This window comes from Ascaphus truei, chromosome 4 (genome assembly GCF_040206685.1).
Source record: "Ascaphus truei isolate aAscTru1 chromosome 4, aAscTru1.hap1, whole genome shotgun sequence".
Taxonomy (NCBI): domain Eukaryota; kingdom Metazoa; phylum Chordata; class Amphibia; order Anura; family Ascaphidae; genus Ascaphus; species Ascaphus truei.
In genome coordinates, this window is record NC_134486.1 from 120,383,774 (window position 1) to 120,407,827 (window position 24,054).

Here is a 24,054-nt window from a genome sequence, read left to right on the forward strand (position 1 = left end):
ATACAGATAATGATCATTATTAGAATTGCATTTTATATATCAATTGTGTGTGTGTGTGTGTGTGTGTGTGTGTGTGTGTGTGTGTGTGTGTGTGTGTGTGTGTGTGTGTGTGTGTGTGTGTGTGTGTGTGTGTGTGTGTGTGTGTGTGTGTATGTATGTATATGTATATATATATATACACAGTGGTTGACAAATCACCAAAAAATCTACTCCCCACACAAAAAAATCTACTCGCCACCTAGTACCAAACGTGTGCTGCTTGGGCCAATATTTACTCGCCCGGGGGTTAAATCCACTCGCCCGGGGCGAGCAAATGTATAGGTTTGTCGAACACTGTGTATATATATATATATATATATATATATATATATATATATATATATATATATAAATATATTCAGTAGATGGTGGTTGCACTGCTTAGGTACAAAAGTTGTACTAATGCAAATGATATAAGAAGCAGGCTCTCCAGTATTTCTCAGTGTATACAATTTATTCAACGTTTTGGCTCCCGACGCAGCCTTTGCCAAAGGCTCCACCTGGATCCGAAACGTTGAATTCATTCTATTTACTGCGCAATACTGGAGTGCCTGCCTCCTATAACATACAATAAGCAGATGGCTTACCTCTACTTGCAGTCAACGGTATATTTTCCAGGATGTAGCCAGGTAAAGATGAAGAGAATCATTATAAAGAACCTGTGAAACATCTGAAGACTCCTAAAAAATATTTATTTGGAAACAATTTAAAAATCATCAGGAGGAGGATGCTAATTAATAGTCTAATCAGTGGGCATACTTGCCCTGCTGAATTGACAGCTATTTCACAAATTCTTCATGATGACGTTTTGAAAATTAAAACTTGTGTGCCATCTTTATCATATAGATATATATTTCAAGCTGGTGAAATTTGCCACCCTTAACACAGTAAATACATCCACATCCGCAGGGCAGATATGTATAGTAAAGAGCAGGCTGGAATCCTACAGTAAGTAGCGCCAAGGGTTTATTTGCTGTCAGTAAATGAGTTAAGGAAAGGAAGAAAAATCCAGGCTCTCCAATGGTCTTTGGTGAAGAGAAAGGTGTTTATTCAAGCAGGATCGACGTTTCTGTCTACTCTGGGATCTTTGCCCAGGGGGTCCCAGACAAAACTCCCAGAGTGGACCAAAATGTTGATCCGGTTTGAATAAACACCTTTTTTCTTAACCAAAGACCATTGGAGCGCCTGGATACGTCTTCCTTTACTACATACAGTACAAGTTCTCCTTTCTGGCTACTTCATCCTGTATGTACCCGTGGCAGGACTGCTATAACGTGAATGCTCCTAAACCCTGAAAAGTAAATAAGTTAAAACATTTCAACAAATAATGATTGCCCAGAATATATTTGTGTGCTTTATATCTGCTTTAGTTGAGTCTCAGGCATGCTTAACTGTGTCGTTATAGGTGGTTTGTAAGGAAAATGAGGCCACTTCAATTCAATCGGAAGACCTAGTGAAAAAATCATCTGAGATACAACTTGGAGCAAAAAACAAGCAATCTCTTCAGCAGCAAGCTAAATCCATTGATGAGAAAGTGAAGCAAGTAAAGGGATCACTTACAGAAGAGTATGTGGTCTATATTCCTGGCTTTGGTATTCCTGTTTCATGAATACTGGCATCTGCATTTACAGGACAGTTGATCAACTTTATGGCCACGGGGTGTATAACATATAGCAAAGCAACATGTCTGGTTCCTGAGCACCCAATACAAGAGCCAGCACTCGCATAGGTGATTTAATGGGTTTTAAGGCAATGGTCAACATTTCAGTCCTACTGCCTTTTTCAAATCTTGAAAAAGGTCCAAGAGTGGGACAGAATCATTGGCAGATGGAATTAAAACCCTTAAAATATCCACACAAGTGCTGCTTCTTCATGTATTGTACAGGCTGAACCATGCCAGCCTTCCTTAGCACCTGTGGCAAAGCTAGCAGATTGATGTACACTGGCGGAACACTTTATTCTTAGCTGGCTTGTTCCGCAAGCCGGGAGGTGTCCCGGCTTGCTTGTTTATTTCCCTCGGCATGCTGCGCGTCATCGATGCGCGGTCACGCTTCATCGGGAGCGTGCGCGCATGGCGCGCGTGCCCAGGGCTCCCCGAGGGAGCCCTGGTGTCCCGCGATGTGGGGGATTGCGGTGGGGGGACCCGGAGAGGGGAGGGGGAAGCCCTGATCGGAGGACCGATCCTCCGAGGCTCCGGCGTTCCCGGGACACCTCGGCGCGCGCCCGGTTACTGTCGCAGCCGAGACCGGGCAAAGGTAAGAATAAACTCGGCCGCGACAGTAAGTGCTCTTGGTCTCTGTTTATGGTTCATGAGCACTGGTTCCCAAATGGTTTTTATTGCATTTGCCGTCATTTTTTATTTTTAATTTTTGCTGTATGGAGATCTTAAACAAGATACAATCCAGTAAATAATAATACAATAAGGAATAGATCCATACACGTTGATGTGGATTTTCTCCCAGAAAATGGCCTCAAACGGCCGCTTGACTTGAGACCCTAAGATCATACTCAGTGGGTCATGTTGTCATTTTACACCGCAATGGAAATGCTTTATTGTGCAGGTGGCTTTTCAGGTGGGATTTGAAGATGAAGAGGAAAGGAGTATGATGAATATGTGAAGTGAATCCCCAATTTTTTGATTGATCTATATTTTTGGTGTGCTTGACTACCCTTTTCATGCCTGACCTGAGTTTTTTTGTCTTAGCACCAATTTGTTGTTCCCTTTTATGCCTTAAGACCCCATGATGGGTATCCCAATTTGCTGGAGCTGGTTCTGCTTTTGTGCATACTGCAGGGTGGGTAGAGCAACATTAGAAACACATGGAACAGTGAGAAGACAACCTTGAGAAAGAGCAGGAAGTGAACATGTACATAGTGAGAGATGAGAGCAGAGATGCAAGAAGCCGGAGGAATGAAGAGGTTGAATGCGAAGAAGAGAATTTGGAAAATAATAATACGAAATGTAATGGGATGTCAGCCAAGGGATTTGAGGAAGAGAGAGGCAGAGACAGGTGTGCAAGAGAGTGCTGTACTCCAATTCTACCTGCAGTATATTGAATAGATTGTCAGGTAGAGAGCAGTAAGGCAGAAAGTCCAGATAACAGGTTGTAGTACTTAAGACGGGAAAGAACTAGGGTTAGCAGAAGGGTGATGTAAAAACAGTGTATTTTCATTGGGGGAGTGTGCAACAATCAAGTGTTTATCTCTAGCCTAACCTGCCCTTGTCAGAGAGTCGATAATGATGGTGGAGAGACTGCAGGTTTGCCTCTGCAAACTCCTATTTAGCATAGTGATGTAACACAAAAGAGAGTAGCTTACTAGGTTTACAAACTAAGTTCAAACTGTTTTCTTTAGAAAATACGTTCACCTTTGTGAATTGTGTGAAAAGGTTGCAATCACCTTGATTTAAAAACATGTCACTGCCATTGTTACATTTTGGTCCTGGGGGGGGGGGGGGGGAGAACCTTTAAAATAGGGTACAGCCTTCGTTTGATGTACAGTACAATTATATGGAGCTATTATCGTTCTTGTGCTGGAAAAAATGCCTGGGTTAATTATTCGTTTTGTGCCAATTTCAGTGTTAATACAATGGAAATGGTGAAGCAGAAATGGGAGCAGTTTGACAGAGATTTTGATACACACTCCACCTGGATTTCTGCAAAAGAAAAGGAACTGGATATGTTACAATCTTCATCTTCTACATCACTGGAAACACAAGTCGGGCACATTCAGGTGCAGTAATTCACAGTAAACTGCAAACCCAGGATATGGACAACATTTATTATTGGACCTCTGCATTGAAGCAATACACATACATTGTGAAGTGTTTTGTAGAAATTATTATTTTTTAGCTCACCCATACACCAAATGTATTCATGCAGTAGTTCAAGTCTACAGTTTTTAACCCGAAACATATATGCAAATACAGTACCGTATATGTATGTAAATGTACATGAATATATATAATAATAATAATTGTATAGCGCTACTAGCTTTACATAGCGCTTTACAGAGACATTTTGCAGGCCTGTCCCTTGAAACTTACAATCAATTTTTTTTGGTGCCTGAGGCACAGGGAGATAATGTGACTTGTCCAAGGTCAGAAGGTCAGAAGGATCCGACACCGGGAATTGAACCAGGTTCCCCTGCTTCAAACTCAATGCCAGTCAGTGTCTTTACTCACTGAGTGACTCCTTATCTTGTACATGTGCTTGTTTAGTGCGTATATACAGTATATATGAAAATGTGTTTGGTGTGTATCTCTCTCAGGAGATTGGACCTATCTATATACAGTTTACATACAGCATGTACTGTATACATAATATAGGTATTTGTCTGCTTTGCAACATGTACTGTATATGAAATACTTTTTTTCTGTAACAAAATACATGTTTTTAACAGAAGGAACATTATATATATATATATATATATATATATATATATATATATATATATATATACACACACACACACACACAAGAACATATTTAATATTTCCTGCATACAGTATGTATACTTATGCATGTCTTTATATATGTCTATCCGTGTGTGTGTACAGACGAGACAACGAGTATTCTAAGGCTTGCCTTAAACTAGCCCGGTTACATGCTGGGTACATGCTGGGTGTAACCTGGCTAGATTAAGGCAAGTTTAAGGCATTTCTGCATTGACTAATGAACCATCGGATTAACACAGCAGGGGTCCCTGGCAGTCCCATTCAGTTTGAATGGCACTGCCAGGGACCCCCGCTGTTAATCTGATGGGCCATTAGTCAATGCAGAAATGCCTTAAACTTGCCTTAAACATGACCCAGCATGTACCCAGCATATACTTGGGTCTTTTTGGCGATTGCCACTGGTTTGTGTTAGAATAACCGTCGGCACTACAGTATGTATATATATATATATACAAATGTAAATACAACTGTATGCTCATCTGCATGTCTTAGGCAGGTCAGCAACCCTGCCTTTCCCCATTATCACCCAGCACACAGCACTGCCACTGCAACAAGGGATTCTGGGAAATGATATGCAAATGAGCACACAGTGCCACTTTTTGCTTCAAAAAACATTTTTAACATGGTTCCCTATATGCTTAAGCTTGCTGCATGGTCACAGCTTTGAGCACAGCCAGCGTTAAGGTGCATACCCAGAAAACCACCCACAGACAGCTGTTTCGACCTTAATGGGTCTCATCAGTGTGGGGTTGATTAACTGGGTATGCAAAGAAGCTAAAGGATGGGCCAACCATAATACTGAGTTAAGTTATGGTGAGTAAAAAAAGTGACAAAAACCCTCCACAGCAAAGCAAATATGCAAATGTAAATACAACTGTATGCTCATCTGCATGTCTTAGGCAGGTCTGCAACCCCGCCTTTCCCCATTATCACCCAGCACACAGCACTTCCACTGCAGCAAGGGATTCTGGGAAATGACATGTAAATGAGCATACAGTGCCACTTTTTGCTTCAAAAACCATTTTTAACATGGTTCCCTAGAGGCTTCTCGGCCTTTTGGCTAAGATCAAGGCGATATGAATGCTCCTCTCGGCCTGCACAGCTATGACCAAATGCAGTACCATCCTAACGGAAGAAGGCATCAATGTCCCTGGAGACCTAGGCTTTCAGGCTGAAATCTTCAGGGAACCCGTTCCGAGGGCGGGTCTGACTTCGGTTGGACAGTCCAAGGGCATGCACCCGAACCACTGAAGTGGATTGGGATCTGATGAACGAGAGGGGAGGGTCTTCCCCAACCCTCTCGGGAGGGTAAAAAAAAAAAAAAAGCTGTCTGTGGGTGGTTTTCTGGGTATGCACCTTAACCCTGGCTGTGCTCAAAGCTGTGACCATGCATACCCAGAAAACCACCCACAGACAGGTTTTTTTTTGTTTTTTTACCCTCCCGAGAGGTTTGGGGGAGACCCTCCCCTCTCGTTCATCAGATCCCAATCCACTTCAGTGGTTTGGGTGCATGCCCTTGGACTGTCCAACCGAAGTCAGACCCGCCCTCGGAACGGGTTCCCTGAAGATTTCAGCCCGAAAGCCTAGGTCTCCAGGGACATTGATGCCTTCTTCCGTTAGGATTCAGGACATCCGTCTCTTCCTCCCTCTGGCCCGAGGCCCGCAAGGGAGTTCGCGTAATCTCCCCTCTTTCGAGGGTTGTGCAGGTGCACCCCAGCCCCGAAGGGCTGGTTGTTCTAATGCCATCCCCCCTTAGCCCGAAGGCTCAGGGGTTCTGTGGTCCGGGGCCTGGACACCACCTCTCAACGAGCTAGAGGGCCAAATGCTTGCCACAGACCTTTCCTACTAAAGCCCCAGATAGGATGGTACTGCATTTGGTCATAGCTGTGCAGGCCGAGAGGAGCATTCATATCGCCTTGATCTTAGCCAAAAGGCCGAGAAGCCTATAGGGAACCATGTTAAAAATGGTTTTTGAAGCAAAAAGTGGCACTGTATGCTCATTTGCATGTCATTTCCCAGAATCCCTTGCTGCAGTGGAAGTGCTGCGTGCTGTGTGATAATGGGGAAAGGCGGGGTTGCAGACCTGCAGACATGCAGATGAGCATATACAGTTGTATTTACATTTGCATATTTGCTTTGCTGTGGAGGGTTTTTGTCACTTTTTTTACTCACCATAACTTAACTCAGTATTATGGTTGGCCCATCCTTTAGCTTCTTTGCATACCCAGTTAATCAACCCCACACTGATGAGATCCATTAAGGTTGAAACAGCTGTCTGTGGGTGGTTTTCTGGGTATGTACCTTAACCCTGGCTGTGCTCAAAGCTGTGACCATGCAGCAAGCTTAAGCCTATAGGGAACCATGTTAAATATGTTTTTTGAAGCAAAAAGTGGCACTGTGTGCTCATTTGCATGTCATTTCCCAGAATCCCTTGCTGCAGTGGAAGTGCTGTGTGCTGGGTGATAATGGGGAAAGGCGGGGTTGCAGACCTGCCTAAGACATGCAGATGAGCATACAGTTGTATTTACATTTGCATATTTGCTTTGCTGTGGAGGGTTTTTGTCACTTTTTTTACTCACCATAACTTAACTCAGTATTATCTATTTCTATATCTATATCTATAATCTATATCTATTTCTACAGTATATCTATAATCTATATCCAGTGTTCGACAAACCTATACATTTGCTTGCCCCGGGCAAGTGGATTTAACCCCCGGGCGAGTAAATATTAGCCCAAGCAGCACACGTTTGGTACTAGGTGGCGTGTAGATTTTTTGGTGATTTGTCAACCACTGTCTATATCTATATCTATACATCTTCATATGTGTATGGATATTTATATAAATTGATTGTTTGCTTCTATATTTTTTTTGTCCTTTAGGGTACCCTTAGAGAACTAGAGAGTAAAGCCAATGAAATCACAAGTCTTGAAGAGAAGTGCCAGTCCTTTGCTCAGTTTGTTAGCTTGGGGGAGATGGCACGTATGAGAGCCAGACTTTCACAAATCAGCAAGTATTGGGATGGGCTGAGGGACCATGCACAACGGCTGGAAGAAGGTATTCTGGGGAACGCATTGCAGCAGCAGAAGTTTGAGGAATCTTTCAGACAGGTGAAACATATTCAGCAAAATCATGAAAGTGGATAAATCCCACTGCATACACCTAATCCCTTGAGCAAAGGAATGAATATATGGATTCGCTTATTTAATTTATGAAAGGATATCTGAATGGGACACTTTTTTGGTGGCTTGAGAAATCTTTAGAAAAGTAACATCATGCTCCAGGGCAATAGATATAGGTACAGGTTCGAATTTCCTGTAGTATTCCAAGTTCTCAGGGCCACAAGTTTAATGAAGAAACATATTGCACTCCTAATGGTAAAGTTGTCATTAATGGAAAGGGAAGTGCTAGCATGGGAAGATGATGGGCCAGTAAGTCATGGCATATATCCCAGAAAACCCCCAACATAGGAAGGAACCGTCTTCAAGAGTTTTTACTATTTTTTATTTTTTTTATTTTTACAAACGTTTAAGGCAAAGGACTGAACGAAGAGGAACTAAATTAGCATTTAATAACAAAGTGCAAAGTAATAATTGTGGATTGTATCTTTCCAAACAGAAAGTGCTAGATGATAAAGTTAGAGAAGTCTTGAATAACATCTTGGAAAGTGTAAAAAAAAAAAAAAGGCAAATGTTTTTTTTTTTTTTTTTTTAACCATCTTCAACTAATTGCACATTTTGTGAAAATTGCCTAACCCTAGAACTAACAAAACTCTACTGCTTAATTCATATGTGCAATTTGTTTGACTTGCCCTGAGAACTGAGACATTGATGGTTTAAAAACATGTTTTCTTTCTTTAACCCATGCATGGCTGTTACTTTCAATGATCATCAAGTTTACATGCATTACCTGACTCCTTGCACACTTTTTTAATGACACATGGGACATTTGGTACACTCTCGTATGATGGTATGGCAAACTATGCTATTAACTCCAATTTTTCAAAGGGCCATCCTTGCACAGGAATTCACATTTCCACAGTGCCAAACATCACCAAACAAATTAAATGTGTTAGTTGACGTGTAAACCATGTCGAATTAATTGAAACAAGTGTATTTCAAGCTCTGGGTTGACATGCATTTTTGATGTTTATTTCATCCTAAATAGTAATCACCCAAAATCGAAAACATTTTCTTTGCTGTACAGGTGCAGAATTCTCTGTCTGAAATTGAAGCTAAGTTGGCTGGTCCTGTTAATAACTGTTCTTCTGCAGCAGAAACATACAGTGTCCTCCAGTTACATCAGGTATAGTTGTGTTTTCTGCTGCCTGTTGAATATGAAATATTTCTAGAAACGTAGAAATAGAACTAGATAAAGGCAATAAAAACTCCAGTGCAACATTTGCCAACTATGGGGGTAACTCATTAAATCAGGGGAGCTCAACTCCTGTCCTCAAGCCCCCCCCACCCCCCCCCCCCCCCCCCCCAACAGGTCAGGTTTTCGGGATAACCCAGCTTTAGCACATGTGGCTCAATCAGATTGGGGGGGGGGGCATGAGGATTGGAGTTGAGCACCCCTGCATTAAACTTCTCTAGTGCGATCAGGGCACATCGCACAGGAACTTATTCTGAAGGTAATGCTAATTTCCATGCAATATTCCTCTCCTCCAAATAATAAACCCTAGTGTCTTACAAGAAAAACAAATTCTTCATTACTCAAGAGAGTGGCAATCAGATCTCTCCCTTGGTCAGTACACTGTCTATGTTTTCTATATCTATATAAGTTATCTAATTAGATTTTTTTCCTGTATGGGTGAAAAAATATGCTAATCAAACAAAAAACAAGACATTTATCTTTAAATCCATTCAAACAAACTCATGCTCGTTACAGCATTGAGCATGCTTGCAGTTCAGTATATCTTTATATTATTTTGTATTAAATCTTTTGTAAAGTCTTTTCTTGTATTTAAGATTCACAGTGGTTATGCCTTGGGCCTGGAGTCATAAAACTCTGCTAAGCAAAAGAAATGTGGTATTACTGTATACTGTAGGCAAAACAATTCCTGTTATTTTTATGTTGCCATTGTTGTGCCAGTCATTAAGTTTTCGATATCGGAGCCCTATGTTGCCATATATACTCTAATACCATAATAGTGGCCATTGCATACATAGGCAACATACTGTAAGATAAACCAACATGGCATAGGTGATAAATGATTACACGCAACACCTGATTGCCAATCCTAATATTCCTAACCTTAACCTTAATCCTAACCATAACTCCTGAACACTAAAAACTAACCCCTATCCTAACCTTAACCCCTAACGATAATATTCCTTACCTTAATACCTAAGCCGTAATCCTAACCCCATAACCCTAAAAAGCCAATGGCAAAACAATCCTGGCAAAGTGTCCCACAGTGGCTAAACAGCTGTAGTCCTATTCCTAGCTAGTTAGGGGTTTTAATGACTATCTGACCACTAAGGGATATGTAACATTGTTTCCCCGTCCCCTCCCCTCTCTGAGAGATTCTGCCATTACACAGTGTGGTGCATACCTGCTTGCTCACAGTAGATCTGAGCTTCCCGCGTTGTTGTAGGGGAGAACGGGACAGGCTTATGGGGTAGTAACTGATTCTTTCACACGGTGACAGAGCCTCCATCTCTTGCAGGCCCCAGGGATGTTGGGACAATCCCTGAAGGAGAACTTATTTCCCCTCACTCTAATAGCTTGTAGTCTCAGACAGGAAGATATCTTTGAACAGGATCACTTTATTCTGACAGTACACTCAGTTCTTACAGCATGCGCATCAGATATTACATCTTGGGGCTTCACCCTCAGGATATACCCTGGACCTCCAGTCCAGGCCAAGGGGCCCTGTAGCAGTCCTTGCTCTTGCCTTACTCCCTGGTGGAGTAAGGGGTATAGTCTCCCATCCACTCCCCTAGGGGAGGGAATACAGATTGGCAGAGCCCTGCACAGTTGTCAGGGTACACCAACCTCTCTCAAGGAGGTAGAGGCACTGACTAAATTTAGCAGTGCAGCTCCATAAAGTACAAGGGAAGTAGGTACCAGTCTGCGTCCCTGATTGGACACACACAGGCCTAGTTACACTGCCTCCCCTGTCAATCAAGAAGCTACTGTGAGTGGGGAAAATCCATGATAACTCCTGGCAGCCTGTTCTTACCAGGGCTTACTGTCAGGAAGGGGCAGACTGGTAGCCAGAAACCAGTCCTGGCTACAGATATAGGGGTTAATACACAAATAAAATTACACTACCTACTCCCCTGAGCTACCTTAGTGGCTAGTAAGGCATTGCCATGCAATAAGAGAACATTTTAAGGCGCTAATGTGTATTGACTACAATATTATGTGACAATAAATGTGTAAATCCTAATTGAATACAGCGTTGATAATTATTAATTCTATAATATAGTGATTTTCTGCAGCCTGGGTGAAAAGGGGGATCTCAGACCCCTAGAATTGCTATTCATTCCATTGCCATGCAATGCCTTACTAATCGCCAAGTCAAATATGTTAACCGGTACCATGGTAATATTTATCCCTTTGATGCCGGTGGTATAGCATGGTAGCCACAGGTATTAGAGGTGTTCATGTTATTTCTACCATAGGGTTATGTAATCATTTATATTACATAACCCTATGGTAGAAATATGACATTACCCTCCCCCATGATCTCGATGCAGTAATGAACCCATTATTATCAGTTACATTAATTACCTTAAACATCATACTATTACAGCTAATTTTCTAGCGTAAGATGGATTGGAAGCCCCATCCATATCTGTTTAGTTAGTCGCTATCCTGGAAGTCTGGTGGCACTTGGGTGCTGATGAACTCCTGACATCATAAATATTTTATACAATGGGAATAATTTAGGCAATAATTGCAAGGTTCTGTAATTTATTAGTTAAATGTTCCTTGTATTGCTTAATAGGCAATTACTAAAGGCACATTTATGTAGTTACCCATAGAATGCACTCTGCCCATGTGGAGGCATAGTTCTTTTGGACCATCACTCTGCACACACTGTAAAGAAACAAGGATGTTCCTCAATCTGCTTTTCTGTACCAGATCTGCGTATGATACGTATTTATAATTACTGTTTTGATGAATCAGCAGAAATCCCATAACTGCAATGTGGGATTTATTTTTGTGGGACTTGTTTTTCATGCCTAGAAGGATACATTGCCCTTCAGCCTGCACAACAGCAGCCACGCTAATGTCTTGTTGCAAAGTATCCCCAATTGTCCTCCTCCATTTTAGCTCTTAGAGATACTGTAGCCATCATTTCCTTAATGCTACTGATTCATTCTTCCACTACTATCGGACGTGTTAGTCCCTAGAGTAGACTTAGAAAATGAAATCTAAAGAAAAGCCTTTTTGTCTGCTGGCTTTCCCACTGTAATCTTCACTGAAAGATCAAATATATAAAACGTGTTCAGTAATCAATATTGACATAAAACTAAACTGTATTTTTTTTTTTTTTACTTCTTCTTTGAGCAGGATCTCTGCCAAACTGTTGAAACAGTGAAGAACAGCATTATATCCCTGACAGCCAGTGCCCGGAAACTTGCACCAAAGGATAAAGCTATGCAAGAGACGGCAGGCTTGCAGCAGCGGCACGAGGCTGTGTTAGCGCAAGCTAAAGAAAGGCATGCTTTGCTTGAGCAATTGTTAGCAAAATGGCAGAGGTAAGTTTCTCTGTCCAATTCATATTCAATGAGAGAGTACAGGGAAGAGGACTGCTCTCGTTTGTGTCTTCCACCCTTTGTTTTACCCTTCCTGATCGTTACCCCTATATGTTTTCGGTAGGCCTGGGTTGGGTGTACTCCCTAAGTTTCAACACGCAGTCTAGTACTGATTTTTCTTGGTGAATACCGCGTTACAAAAAGTTTGAAATAAATAATATTCTCTTATGAAAAATAAAATGCAATTCCCAGCACTAGAAAAAAATGGAATAAAATACCAATCAATAAAGTCCAATAGTTTGTATGTCAGTCTTTCACAATGGATCACAGTCCCACAACGAATACCAGTGGTGCCTTGATTTTCCTAAAGAAGATGAAGAGAACACACAGCCATTGCGCAGTATCACAAGGATATTTTATATCCCTTACCCCAGAGATAAGCCTACTTACAAAATAGCAGACTTGAAAGTTCGGTGGATAGAATCTGTGCTTGCTTCAAAGGCTTTCTTACACCAGACCCCACGTGATGTATTTCCAGTCCTCTGTCCCAAAATTCTCCGTTGACATACACTCTCTTAATGAACAAACCATTTCAACAATATGAAAAATGTAATGTTTTATCTCTTATTTGTATGTCGTTAATAAAATAAAAATCGTAATAAAAATGACTATTAAAAAAAAAATGATTGATAAATGTGGTGCAATTGTGTAGCCCCACAATTTAACAAAAGGAATCCGATTGAAAGAAATTCTGGTGGTTCAGACACACAATCTCTCGGGTGCAAATACTGGGGCAAACTTTTGTGCACTAGATTCATCAAATAAAAAAATCTCCACTGCCTCACATTGGATTTTTTGATGGATACATCTGGGGCTATTTGTGCTCTACTTTCTGACCTACTGTTACAGCAGGGTTACTTTTATAGATCACACCCGAGGGGGCATCAAATGCCTATATGAATTATTGCACCCGCTCTGGCATTAACTCCAATTGACCTTAATGGGAGTTACCACCGGAACGGATGTGATAACCCGTACCGTCACCTGATGCATGTGCCCCAAGGTGTCTGAGGCTTTTTAGTAAATCGGGCCCTGTGTGCTTTATTTCTTTCTGCTATATTTAGGCATGAAAAGGATTTTTCCCACTTTATGACTTGGTTGGAAAGGAGTGAAGCGTTGCTCGGTCCAGAGGACCAGTGCTTTCCAGCTGACATAGTGAAACTAGAAGGGGAACTGCAGTTAATCCAGGTACGTGTTTGCAAATGCAATTAGCACTTACTGCAGCTGCAGATGTTGCCAGCGTTGATATGCCTGGATATACAGTAGCACTGGGACATCATTATTTTTACAGCTCAGATTCATTGCCTCAAAACTCAGACTGTGTTGAAAAAGCTGTACGGCAGGCATAAGCTTATAGGGGCCCATGTTAAAATGGATAAGAAGCAGAGGTGAGACACTGTGAGCTTAATGGCATGTAATTTCCCAGAATCCCTAGCTGCAGTGTAAGCACTGTATGCTAAGTGATAGTGGAGAAAGGCAGGGTTGCAGACCCTTTCTGAGACGTGAACGTGCTCACAGGGGTCTTTGTATTTGCTGAACACTGCTTCAATACAAACTGTATTACAGCAGAGCCTGGTGGCCTAAAAATAGGTAAAATACATATTTGTAAAAGGTGAGTTTTTCGTCATTATTGAAAATGGTTGGGATAGAAGATTATCTCTTTATGTTTATGCCATATTTTGTATTATGTTTTTTTAATTAAAATACTGTACAAAAGGAGCATTTACTATATAGCAAAAGTTATGATTACACATTTTCTGTATATACACAATAAAGGTACTGTAGCAGGGGAGTGTAATTGTAATATGAGAATCACATACTGTACATATTGAAGTTTATTTTCTCCTATGGTGATTAAAAAACGCAATATTAAGAAAAAAGACATTTTAAGTAGGTGGAGACTAGTGCCCACATTGGCACTATCTCAGTTTAACGTATGCCTCCTCTAATATATGACTTTATGCTCTCAGGAACTGCAAGCTGATGTTTCAGCCCAAACATCACGATACACAGATCTGCTACAGACATGTGAGACTTTGTTCACCACCTCTTCTGAAAAAAATGTGAAGGAAATGAAAGACCAGTTGGAGAAACTGTCCCAACGATGGGATGTTTTACCAGACACAATTGCAAAAAGGTAACATTTCACTTATTCTCTGCTAACACTATATTTATTCCATCCACAGCTGTTTGGTAACTTAATTCTTAAACTTGATTACTATCATATTATTACCATTCTAGTTACTTTATTGTGATATTGTGTGAACCTTATTAAGTTTTCTTACATGCACTTTATTGGCATAAAGGACATATTCTGTGGATTTGTCCTTTTTTAACCATTAATGCAGCACTTCAAAGTATAGAAATGTAAATTCTAAAACAAAGTTTAAAAGCTGTTTCCCGCCCCCCCCCCCTCCTATGGGAGATTTCTGGGTACCAGATGTGGGTTGGTGCATGTTACCTGTAGGCTGCAGGAGATCTGAGGGTCCGTGATGGTGTTGGGATAACAGAACAGTCTTTTGGATGTCTCAGGCTTCATTCTTCTCTTAGTGCAAGCGCATCCACCGCAGGCTCCAGCATAGACAGTCCCCACAGTGGAACACATTATGCATACTCCCCCCCCCCCCCAATAGACTGTAGACTTAGGCAGGGAGCATATAAAACAGGATCTTCTTTATTTATATCCACTGCAGATGTTAGTACAGCGAATACATTTCTTCTGTTACATAGTTACATAGTAGATGAGGTTGAAAAAAGACGTACGTCCATCAAGTTCAACCTATGCTAAATTTAGACAACAGATACTTTATCCTATATCTACAGTATACTTACTTATTGATCCAGAGGAAGGTAAACAAAAACCCCCAGTGTTATATCATTCAATGATATCTCATAAGGGGAAAAATAAATTCCTTCTTGACTCCAAGAATTGGCAATCGGATTAATCCCTGGATCAACATTCTTCCCATGTATCCTTATTTGGTATATCCCGTATACCTTTCCTTTCTAAAAAGATGTCCAACCTTTTTTTTGAACAAATTTATTGTATCTGCCATCACAGTCTCCATGGGTAATGAATTCTACATTTGAACTGCCCTTACTGTAAAGAACCCTTTCCTTTGTTGCTGGTGAAATCTCCTTTCCTACAACCTAAAGGGATGCCCCCGAGTCATTTGTACTGCCCGTGGGATGAATAGTTCATTTGAAAGCTCCTTGTATTGTCCCTGAATATATTTGTATATAGTTATCATATCCCCTCTTAGACGCCTCTTTTCTAATGTAAATAAATCTAATTTCGCTAGCCTCTCCTCATAAGTTAGATTGTCCATCCCCTTTAATAATTTGGTGGCTCTTCTCTGCACTCTCTCTAGTTCCAGAATGTCTTTTCTAAGGAGTGGTGCCCAAAATTGTACTCCATATTCAAGGTGTGGTCTTACTAATGCTTTGTAAAGGGGCATAATTATGGTTACTTCCCTTCCATCCATTGCCCGTTTAATGCAAGATAAGATCTTTTTTGCCTTTGCAGCTACTGCAGAAACTTTGGGCACTATTGCTAAGCCTGCTGTTTACAAGCACTCCTAAACCCTTCTCCATCAAGGATTCCCCCAATTTATACCCATTTAATTTGTAAGTCGCCTGTTTATTCTTGCATCCCAAATGCATAACCTTACATTTATCTTTATTAAACCTCATCTAACATTTACCTGCCCATGTTTCCAGTCTCTACAATTCCTTCTGGAGACTTTGCTCTCGATGCCAACCTCAAGGTTATTAATAAACAAGTTAAATAGCAGGGGTCCCCCGTACCGATCCCCTCACGACTTTAGCCCAAACTGAAAAAGTTCCATTTATGACAACCCTCTGTTGTCTATCCTTCAACCAGTTTTCAATCCAGGCGCATACATTATTACTGAGTCCAATTTGCTTTATTTTGTACACCAACCTCTGGTGTGGAACCATATCAAAAGCCTTTGCAGTGTCAGATTCCAGCTTCTAGAGGGTACCTAGGCCAGCTATCAGACTTGAGGCCTGGTGTTTCTCATCAGCCCTGTGGTTTTTTATGTGAAAATATATTTACCGGTACAATAAAAACTAAAATAGGTGATGTACCCAAGTGTTCTTATAATGTATAATACAATGTACTGTTGCAGAAAAAAATATATTCAGATGCCGTCCAGTGTCAAAACAAAATGGTTGCATTACCTACCTGATATAGTGTCCAGTCGGGACTCTAAGCATTGTTTTACCTCCTCACTAACTCAGAATATCCGCAGTACTTGTGCACACTACAGTACCTATGTTTGTCTTTTGCCCATGGGATTTGTGTGATCCTTATTACTGTGTTTTGTACCCTACTCCTTTTTTTGCCCTATTATTTTTTCTGTTCATTTCATAATTAAATTGTTGTGCTATGTTCATCTACATACAATCAGCTTATGTAGAGAATCAATTTCAGACTTGGAGAATAAATATAGTCATAATTTTAGCTTTATATTTTTTTGACCAAAATCTGTAATTACAGTATATTGCTGCCAACAGGAAATATGTAAGCTTGTGATTATGAGAGAGCTGCAATGGTTCTCTTATATTACACAAATATTTACAAATTAGTGAAGTCTTCAGGAATTTGGAAAAACTGAAATGTACATTATAAAAACATTTTGGTGGTTAATATTTCAGTTCCATTTATGAATGTATTGTTTAACAAAAAAGTTATTTTCTGTTTGCAGGGCTACCTTTATCGAGTCAGTGATTGCTGAGCACAAGCAATTTGATCATCTGTTACTTGGATTCTCTCTGTGGATTAAGCAGTTCCTCAGAGAACTTCAAGATACTGCTGAGATTAACACATCGGACCATCAAGCTGCACTAAATCGCAATATGGTAACATCTTTATACCCTGTTTTGTAATGTTCTGTGGATTGTCGAAGACAAGAGTAGAAAATGACAGGAATGTTTATTTATCAATTTAGTTAGTTTAGCAGTGATGTCCTTCAAGAGACTGCCGTTTTTAATAGAATTGTCTTGATCTTCATTAAATGTAGGAAACTCAATTTAAATTTAAAGGATTCTTACTGTACATAGGACACCACATTACGGCAAAATAATAATAATAATAATGTGTATTAGATAGTTTAACCCTAAACTAAATTTTGTAGCAGCTTGATAAAGGGCCCTCCGTATGCTGCATAGAGGCCATGGCCCACAAGTAGTGTAACTCCATAAGACACCTTCTGGCCCATTGAATTATAGATGCTAAAACATGCATTAAACTAGAGCTTATGTGTCTTTTGCAGCTTTTTTTTAAATCAGCTATTCAGTAAATATATATTGCCAACCCAACATTTGGTTCTTTTTTTGTGGGGGACAAACCGTTTCCTTCTAGTGTTACTTGAAAAGAAAACATGTGGTTGCCAGTGTGTCAATGTGTAAAGTTGGTTGGCATTATGTGATGTGGTCCTCATGGGAAGGCAGTGCTACATTATGCATTAACACACACAGACAAAGTACTGTAAACATAAAAATCATTAATATAAAGCTTGAACTCCTTTAAGTGCCAACCTCACCGTTTCTTGGAAAAAAGAAGATTTATAGACAGATGTAACTGTTGTTGAATTCTACATGACTTTTTATGCAATGCTTTGTTTTTCTTTACAGAACCATGTTATAGGGGTGAAAACACAACAAAAGGAAATTCAGAGTCTGAAGGAGCAACTTGAAAAGTTATGCTCTTTCACAAAACCAGAAGACCACTCTGTTTTGCAAGGAAGAGTAGAAGATTCTATCCAGCTATTTGAGGAATCTATTCAGATCACTGAACGCCGTCAAGAATCCCTGTCTAAACTGGGGGAGTATTTACAAATGCACACTGACTCCTTGAGTGTTCTCCATCATCTAAAACAGACAGTGGAGGCTTCAAGCAGCTTGGATAAAGCAAAATCGGAGTCACTGGAGAAAGAGTTAAATGACGTTATAGACAAAATTGACAAACTAGCATCTTTGTCCATAGGTTTGGATGTGGCTCTAACCAAGGCTCAGTATCATTTGCGAAGTGGCACTTCTGAGCAGAGAACCTCATGCAGGGCTCTGACTGATAGCTTGAGTTTGGAACTGGAGGTAGTTCAGACTTTCCTTGGAACAAAACAGAGTGAGGCCGAGGCTCTTGGAGCTCTCTGGAAATCGTTTGTTGAATGTAGAGAGAAACTACTGAAGTGCATTGAGGACATAGAAGAAAAGGCAGACAATGAGGAGATGAAAGAGCCAACCCTTCAAGCACTTCAGCAAAGGTAATAACAGGACAGTGGTGTATTTGTTTTCTTTGCTACCCAAAAGCAGGAGAAATACTGTACCAGAAGCATTGAGTTGTCAACATTCATTGCGGACTCTATACAAAATGCATTTTACAATCTAGAAGATCATAAGAAATGTGAACCTAAGTAAATAAAAATTATTTACATAGGGTCACTTTACACAGCAGAAATGATTAATGAAGAGAAAACTAACAAAACCCGAGAGGAATTTTATCATCGTTGGCTGTTATGGGAACAATGCAGCTCAAAAATAATAACAAAATGCAGTTTCACAGTTATTAAATTAAAAGCAATGATGTGGATAACACATTCTCTAGCAATGTTATCAGTTTTAGTGATATTTTCATTTAATCTGTTAGTACATGTCAGAAAGTCTAGCAGCAGAAAGCACAGTAAGCAAAATCATTAAATGTACTGTATTATGAATACTGTTTTTCATATTGGCTTATAACTAAGTAAATAAATAATGCAGTAGTGTTGACGAAGTTATAGTGATCCATATTAAGCTATACGGCAATTTTGGAACGTTTTATTGTGCCTCTTTTTAAAATGCCCAAAAAGAAAGTGAAGGATTCCGTAATTATATTATAAGTTTACATTATATATTTATAATGGAAAATATAAGGTATGGTTATTGAGTAGGTATTAAATCTTATAGAGCAAAGCAATGACTGTTAAACAGCACATTACATATTAGATTGCCTGCCTTAGTAGGTGTATCAGATAATGTTATACTTTTTATTTCCTTGTATTATTTTGAGGAGTGGTTGTATGGTACAGGAGTTTATATGTGAAAATGGGGTTGTTAGTTTGACACAAGAAGATTGGTACTGTAGTACCATTATCAACTAATGCATGTATGTATATTGTTTATAGCGCCAATGAGTTATGCAATGCTTCACAATGTTTTAGAAACATTACAATTGTTACAATTACAATAAAATTACTAAACATGGAGACAGGAGTCCCTCTCCCGCTTACAATCTAGTTGGCATGTGGGGAGACCAATAGACTATTTACACGCTTTGTTGAACAGGTGAGTTTTCAGTTTTTGAAGTTAGAGCAACAAGGTTCTTGGCAGATATTCAGAAGGAGGGAGATCCAGAGGTTGGGTGCAGCATGTCGAAAAGATTGTAGATGTGAGAGAGCTGTAATGGCATGGCGGGTAGAGGCAAGTAGGGGTATATCGAGAGAATAAAGCTGAAGTATAAGGAGGGGCAGAAGAATGGAGATCCTTGAAAGACAGCGGAAGAATTTTGCAGTGACTGTGGAGTTTGATAGGGAGACAGTAGAGAGTTTCCAGGAGGAGAGAAGCAAACACTGATGGAGAGGAGCATTAAGGTGAGGGGAGAACGAAAGGGAAGAGTAAACAATGTCACCTAAACAAAACACTGGTGCAACTAGATTGTCACGTCATTGACTGTGATTGAAAAGTAAGTTTGATTTGCGTGGGATTATGAGCATCTCAGTCTTTGACATATTGGTGCCTATTCTACAAGGCTTCATACAAAGAAATCGCTGGGCTGGTTACACCGACAGTTTTTTGAGCATTGCCAATTCCCAAAACAAACGAGTAGCCGGCAACGTGATGATCGCCTCTCTCAAACAGGCTCACCCGGCGATTTGTTCCAGCTGGAGGGAGAGCTGCACAGAGACACGTCTCTCCCTGCACATATCTCGCCAACTATCGCAAGATTTTAACACTAGCAGGGGGTTTCCGGAGCAGAACCACGTTGGTTTCAGGTCCAGGGACCCCCTGCTTCCCGAGATTTAGGCCCCATTATAGGGTGCCGGTATCTCCTATGCATTTAAATGTCTTGCATCACGTGACCGTGGGAGTAAAATGCATAGGAAATACCGGCACCCCATAACAGAGCCTGTATCTCAGGAATCAGGGGGTTCCTGGATCAAATCAATGCGATTCTGCTTCGGAGCCCCCTGCTCCACTATACTAGTATTCAAATTTATACTAAAACAGCTTCATTACCTTAGCGGCTAGTCGCTAAGGCAATTAAAGGGTTAAACCTCAAAAGCCTGTTTCTTGGGCCAGAGGGGGTGGATGAAAGGGTAGTAGTCCCAGGGTGGGTGCTTAGACCTGTCTGGTAGTCTACCCTCCAGAAGGCCTAAAAACCCACCCTTGGGGCTACTACCACCTTCACCCAATCCCTCTACCCCAAGAAACAAAAATAAATACAACAACCCTACTACCTACCTCCTCCACCCCAACAACCCCCCACAACAAATACAGTACATTAATGGACAAAATAACTTTTATCCAGATATGGATAATAGTTATTTGCCCATTATAAAATCAAACATTAGCCAGCAAGCATAAATAAAGTAAATAAAACTTTCTACTTACCCCTGCCATCATGAAGTGTATCCTCGTCAGCATACTGCAGATCCATGTCCTCCGTTGCCAACAAGAGTACATGAAAAAATACAATTTTATTTATTTAATTGATTTGTTTGCTGGTGCTTTTATTTCTTGAATTGGTTGGATAGGTGTTTATTTAATTTTATTTTATATTTTGGAATAACATAATTTTTATTTTTTTGCTGTTTTGGCGATAGATAAATGATATTCATGTATATTATTAGGCTTTTTAATTATTTTATTGTTGGGGTGTTTAGGTGCTTGTGTATTTCTTTTATTATTGTATATTTTGGGCCTTAATGATTTTTATTAGGTTGTCCATTGACTGCTATAGTGGCTTATCATGCCCATATTATATGGGTATGATATACCACTGTGCCAATAAATGTGTACAGGGTGGGTATAGTGGGACCGGGGTGGGTGGTTAGGCCTCCTGGGTGGGTAGCGGGGGGCAGGGGTTAACCCCTTTATTACTATAGCAGTTATTAATCGCAATGGTGATTAAGGGGTCATTAGGTTGTATTTTATGTACCCTTGCTGGCTACAGAGGGCATGGACCTGGAGCATGCTGATGAGGACACCCGTCATAATGACAGGGGTATTAACCACTAAGGTAATGAAGGGTTAACTCCACCCACAACCTCCCGCATGTCCTAAACACCCACCAAGGGCCAAATACCACCTTCACCCACCTCTGATACCCACAATAAACATGACACTGGTGGTTAACCCCTTCATTGCCTTAGTGGTCAGCCGCTAAGGTAATGAAGTTGCCTGTAAATGCATTTTTATTGCACGGAATTCATGCTGGGGGCCTCCGGTGCTGATATTAATGGGTATCATCTCCAGAAACTCCTAGCATCAATCTGATGCAGGACACATACATTTTTTTTCTAAGTCTTCTCTCACCACCTTTTCTGCAGGTTCTCCCCAGCCTCATGCCAACTTTTCCTGGCATGAGAATTTTGGGAGAAACTTGCCATTCTAGGGCTGTAATTAACCTCGATAAACTAATCAAGGCTAGAATTGCACAAGTTTCTGAACCTGCCGATAAGTGGTTTATCGCTGCTAACCCGCCGATTTGTTTTTGACATCTGCAAAAATTGGCGATTTATGCCTTTATCGCCCACTTATCAGGGCTTACAGAATAGTAGCAGGCATTTGGGGCAAAAAGGCCTCGATAAGTGGGTTATGAAGGCTTATAGAATAGGCCCCTTAGTATTAGGTTTAATGAGAGACTTAGACATACAGTAGGTAAAATGCGTTGTGGGTTAGACCTGTGAGCATTGATAAGTGTAGAGAAATTATTTTGTTTGGCTAGAAATAATGCTGAGCTGTAACAGGCAGGAGCAATTTATGGTGGAGGAAATCATCAAGACTGCGAGACTTCCTCCATAAACATTTATAGGAGCGAGTTCAGGACAGGAGCATAGCAAGTGTGTATGAGTATTGAGCAAGAGTTGAGGTTCAGAGCATCGAGAGTGTCATAAAAGAAGTGGAGCATGCTGGTCCAGGCAGTTAGAAAGGATAGAGTTATATGTGGTGACAAGATTGTCAGTCTAAAGACTCTTGGAACGATAGAGAGGAGAGTTTAAAGCTCAGGGAGGATTCCAGAGCTAACGTGCTGCTTTAACATATTCTCTTCATTTTGTAAATCTAAACCAAAAACAAGCAATTGGGTAAAAATTATTTTTAAAAATGATAATTTTTACCTGATTTTGTTTTTTTTTGTTTTGGCAGTTTTTCCAGGGACTATTTCTTTCTTCTTTTACTTTTAAGCAATAAAAACATGACAGTTTTGATACAATAGGTTTAATTGGCCTTTAAAAATGACAACAGTATGGAATAAAAGGTACAGATAGGAAACTCTCAGAGACAATAGCTTACTAGCCTTCTTGACTTGCAAAATGGAGGGCTGTGAGGTTGTCAATTAACCCCATGGTTGCCAAAGCAGTCATGAAGGTAGGCATCGTGCATGCCTTTATGACCACTGCGTTCACCAATGGAATAATAAGTTAACTCTGTCTCAATCTATTATGCCTGCTATATGTTGCTATTTAATATATCCCTGGAATCAACAAAAAAGAAGATAGAAAGTTTGGGAAAAATACAAGCCCTTTGCCACTTTTCACACAATTCTTTCCCTTCCACTAATTCTGATTTGCATATTAGTTCATTTTTACCCGAAACACACGAATAGATCATTTTTATTGAATAAGGCAATATTGACAGAGATTTTGCAGAGTGAAAGCAGCACAATTTTTTGCAATACCGAAGATGTTTTTGCAGACTTTATTAAAAAGGGCCCTAATTAGTTATTTTGGAAGCAGGGAGTGTCAATATATTTGATCGCGTTCTAGTTAAAGTGGAGCAAAGAACATTGACATTTAGAATCCCTGCTTAAAACAAAAGAAATGATCAGACTTTCAGAAATGCCTTCATAATACTTTCTCATATTCTTCCAGCTTAAACTTATTTCACATTTTACTGTTATGAATTCTGTGGGGTACCTTTAATTTACTTGTTTGACCTGTAGTCATTAATGTGAACTAATATTGCATTATTTGTTTTGTTTTTGTATTAATTGCAGACTTAAATTTTTCAACCAATTGGAGGAAGAAATTAACTCTTATCAGCATGAAAAGCAGTGGCTCAGGGACAAGGCAAAGCAGATGGCACAAAAGGATTTAACACTGGCTACTACTGCAGATAAAGAGCTGAATGGATTAAACATTACTTGGGATGATACAAAGAAACTAATCAGTGAAAGGTAACTATAATTTCTATATATCTGGTACTCCAAGATTAGCCCTTATTCAATGTAGCATTGAACCGCTTCTCTGTCTAGTAGAAGGTTTTGGTCCCATTCGTTTGAACGGAGATTAACTTTTCTCCACCATCACAGGGTATCAGTTTTGGAATATATGGAATAGGGACCATAGTGTTGTGCTTGAAATACTTCTCCGGTACATATGCCCAAAAATTTTGTATTATAATTATTATAATGCACTTAATATAGGTGTGTCTTGGTAATGATTGCTTTGAGTCCACTGAATTACTGTTTCTCTGAGACTCTAAGCCTGTGGTTTCAGCCTTGG

At 40.1% G+C, this 24,054-nt stretch overlaps 1 protein-coding gene across 15 annotated transcripts in view; it reads left to right on the forward strand.

The window, feature by feature from the left end:
* Positions 1-24,054, forward strand: part of SYNE1 (spectrin repeat containing nuclear envelope protein 1) — a 603,546-nt gene that overhangs the window by 261,057 nt on the left and 318,435 nt on the right. For all 15 annotated transcript variants that reach the window (XM_075596504.1, XM_075596505.1, XM_075596506.1 and 12 more), the window contains 10 exons: positions 1,445-1,605; positions 3,618-3,771; positions 7,379-7,606; positions 8,703-8,801; positions 12,024-12,211; positions 13,333-13,456; positions 14,239-14,405; positions 16,999-17,152; positions 17,927-18,555; positions 23,547-23,726. In XM_075596504.1, the coding sequence (XP_075452619.1) occupies positions 1,445-1,605; positions 3,618-3,771; positions 7,379-7,606; positions 8,703-8,801; positions 12,024-12,211; positions 13,333-13,456; positions 14,239-14,405; positions 16,999-17,152; positions 17,927-18,555; positions 23,547-23,726 (2,084 nt within the window). The remainder of the gene's footprint in view (positions 1-1,444; positions 1,606-3,617; positions 3,772-7,378; positions 7,607-8,702; positions 8,802-12,023; positions 12,212-13,332; positions 13,457-14,238; positions 14,406-16,998; positions 17,153-17,926; positions 18,556-23,546; positions 23,727-24,054) is intronic.